Below are 3758 nucleotides of genomic sequence, written 5' to 3' on the forward strand. Positions count from 1 at the left end.
GTTCAGCTGCCTCTCCAGGGCCGGCGTGTGGCCTTTGGACCAGCAAGCTGAAGCGGAAAACAAGGTCTGAGAACTTGCAACTTGAGAAGATGATGGTTACCAGCCCTGCATTGCCTCAGGGAAGAACAGGAACTACTCTACCATTCTTGAAGTGAAGGTACTTAATGAGAATAGGACAGTGTGGAATGGGGTAAGTGAAGAGAAGAGGATAGAGAAAGATAGCAAGTGAGCAATAGAGAGACAGGACGTTAGTGAGAAACAGATAGGGCTTATTAACTGTTGATGATGACATGTATAGAATTCTCAACTGGATTGGTCTGAGAAGTGTTTCATGACGGGCAAAGTATTTTTAAAAGCAAAACGAGAAATAGCTATTGACTGTTTTATAAAAATAATTAGAATAATAAAGATAATGATTGGGGAAAACAGAAAAGATATGGAATGTTGAAGTGGGGAGATTAATGTCTCTGTACTGACTGACGTGCAAGGCATTCCCTTTTGAAGAAACAATGTAATACACTGTAAAGTTATATGTAATCCAATGTAATATGAAGAAGATATGATGATAAAAAATAAAAAAGAAAAAAAAGAAACAAATGCACACATATTTTCATTTAATGGCAGTGTCTTTGGAAGTACTTTCCCTCCTACGAGACTTCAGTCCTTAATATGGACGAACAGTAATCAATAACATCCCTAGCTACCTATCGTCACCACGTAAGGCCAGTGAACAAGGGAGAGTAACAGAAGCAGTCATTACAGAATTCCTGGTGATCAAGAAATCGGAGGAAGCCTCCCAGAAGAAAGTCAGAAGCCATTCGGGGGAAAAAATAACAGCCAGAACCAGAGAAACACACTGAGAGGCAGAGTTAACACTCTCAACCCTCATGAAAAATGTAATAGAGTTAGGGAAGACCCACCCAGGGATACGTTGTAACACAGCTAAGAAAAACCTGAAGGGGGATACATTGTAACACAGCTACTGGAAAACCTGACCCCCGGGGAACACTGTAACACAGCTACAAAAAACCTGAATGGGGATACATTGTAACACAGCTACTGGAAAACGTGACCCAGGGGGAACACTGTAACACAGCTACAAAAAAAACCTGAATGGGGATACATTGTAACACAGCTATGGAAAACCTGAACGTGGATACATTGTAACACAGCTAGGAAAACCTGAGGGGGGATACACTGTAACACAGCTTTGGAAAACCTGACCCCAGGGATACACTGTAACAGTACCTAAGGAAAACCTGAGGGGGGATACACTGTAACACAGCTATGGAAAACCTGACCCCGGGGATACACTGTAATGCACCTAAGGAAAACCCAGCCTCAGGGATACAGTTGAAGAAAAAGCGTCCCCACCTGATGCAAAGATTCAGGACGGAGGCTCCAGAAGTCCCAGACCATGTCTGGGTCCTTCAGGTGTGTCTGAGGATTTCTCTTTTGACTGTGGATAAAGGATGGAAACTAAATGGAAAAAGAGGGAAAACTTCAAAAACTAAGTTTACAGGAATTACTGTCTTACGTTATATGTTGACATATTATAATCATAAATGGACATGCATTATAAATCTAAACAGTCCAGTTCTAAACTTTTATATTATCAAATCTAAAATGAATTTAGCCACCATATATAACTAGCAGCTAAGACACTCTAAAGCATTTCAAGTGTTTCACAGCAACAGACAGACACAACACACACCCGTGGACCCAGTGCACGTTCAAACACCACCGCTCGTGCCCGGGCAAGACCCTCTTCCAGTCACCTCCAACGCCCTGCAAGAACGGAACTGCTCCTATTAAGCAATGAATCTTGAAATGCACAATTTAAGCCGAATGGTAGTTATCGCTACTTCTTATAGAAAAGTATTAAATACAAATATGTCTAAAAGAGCGACCCAGCACCTCAAATCCTCAAAGCCTATTTCCAGGCTCCTCCTCAGTGCCAACCTCAATGAAGTCGTTTTAAATCAACAAACATCTATAGAGTGAAAAACATGATGTCACCCACCAATATGGCATCTCTGATGAAGAAAATGGGGGTATTGTTTCCAACGAGATCCCAGTTGCCATCCTCTGTGTAAAATTTCACAGCAAACCCACGAGGATCACGCACAGTGTCCGCTGAGCCTGACTCTCCGGCTGCAATGCGCAAACGGGGCATGAAGGTGTGGACACCCAGGTTCTGCACCCCAGAGGTCAGAGGCCCAAGACCTGGGGACTGGCCAGCCAACGGCCTGGTGGTAAGGTGGCTGGACCGCACATGCCTGCCACGATGCTTGCCCAGACCCCGAAGGGGTGCAGTGTGACCGTCCCCGCGGGTGGCCCCGTGAGTACACATCCACTACATATTAAAAGGAAAGGAAAAGGAGAAACACAGGCAGCCATCCTTCTAATGCACTGCCTGAAAGTAAATTGGGTCTTTAGTGTCTGGGTTATTACTTCTACCACCCACCAGCTAATTTGATCTACAAATCAAACAAAAGAATTAGTCGAGAGTAATAACAGAGTATAAATTATAACAGCTGGGAAATTATCCATTTAACATCACGAGATAACGTTGTTGAAACAGGTAATTAAAGGAAGAGAGTGATTCTGCAGGGTGAGGCAGCAGCGGGGAGAGCGGAGAGCAGCCACGGCGGGGAGGCCGTTCCAACGCGGGGCTGGACTCCGAGCTCCGGCCCGACCTCCACCTGCTCTCACCTCCCGAGGTTTCGGGCCCCACGGAGCCCGACAGGGCGCCAGGAGCAGCCGCGCACCGTGTGTGAGGTGTAGGACGACGGACTGTCACGACCACCGGCTGTGACCTGGGCAGACGGGAAGGACCCGCGTGCGAAGCGCACACACACGGAGCACGTGGGCAGTCGGGCCAGCTGAGGCGGCAGTCCCCAGCGGGCAAGGTCTGCCCTGGCCGTTAGCGGCCCCGCGGAGGGAAGGCTCTTTCCCAACCCCGCGTACGTGGGGTTTCCTGAGACCCCACAGGCAGAGGTACGAGCGACTTCCTGTATGTCCCCACCGTCCTGCATAAACTGCCACCGCCGGGGGTGCCCAGTTCCCATCTCCTAGGGTTTCCTGGACGGAAGCTGCGAAGGCCAGGACGGGGCGCAGGCTGCCAAGCAAGGCAGCCAGGGCGGCTCACCGACGGTGGAGAAGCGGACGGCGATGGGGGTCCTCTTCCCGATGTGCTCGAACACCTTTGCCTTGCAGTACTTGGTGATGTCGTGGGTGACCTCGAAGTAGCCGAAGGCCCCTGACAGGAAAGACGCGGAGCCTCAGCACAAGGCCAGCCCTCAGCGCCGGGACCTCCAGGCGATGAGAGACACTGGTGGCCCCGCGCCTCCTCTGGGAGACCTGGCCAGGATGGCGGGGGTGGAAGGGCTCCCCAGACGCCGGAGGGTGAGGGGCGAAGCCCGACTGTCGCTCTGCGCTCAACCAGGCACCGCAGCTGGGCCACAAGGAGCAGGGCGAGGGCTGGGAGCAGCCAGGCAGGGCCGACAGAGGGGCAGGGCCCACCCGGGGAGCAGGACCGACCCGGGGAGCAGGACCCACCCGGGGAGCAGGGCCGACCTGAGGAGCAGGGCCGACCCAGGGGCAGGGCTGACCTGAGGATGCAGGACCAACCTAAGGAGTAAGGCTGACTAAGGGGCAGGGCTGACCCGGGGCAGGGCCGACCCAGAAGCAGGGCCGACCCAGGGGCCGGGCTGACCCAGGGGCAGGGCCGACCCAGGGGCCGGGGCGACGCAGGG

General features: G+C 51.5%; 1 protein-coding gene across 1 annotated transcript in view; it reads right to left on the reverse strand.

Annotated features, from left to right (window-relative positions):
• Nucleotides 1–3758, reverse strand: part of CAT (catalase) — a 35231-nt gene that overhangs the window by 19648 nt on the left and 11825 nt on the right. Inside the window, exons 3-5 of the mRNA XM_006162101.3 lie at nt 3152–3262; nt 2024–2154; nt 1375–1479 (exon numbers count right to left, since the gene is read on the reverse strand). Coding sequence (XP_006162163.1) covers nt 1375–1479; nt 2024–2154; nt 3152–3262 — 347 coding nt within the window. The remainder of the gene's footprint in view (nt 1–1374; nt 1480–2023; nt 2155–3151; nt 3263–3758) is intronic.

The sequence above is a fragment of the Tupaia chinensis genome, unplaced genomic scaffold (assembly GCF_000334495.1).
Source record: "Tupaia chinensis unplaced genomic scaffold, TupChi_1.0 Scaffold139733_1, whole genome shotgun sequence".
Taxonomy (NCBI): Eukaryota; Metazoa; Chordata; class Mammalia; order Scandentia; family Tupaiidae; genus Tupaia; species Tupaia belangeri.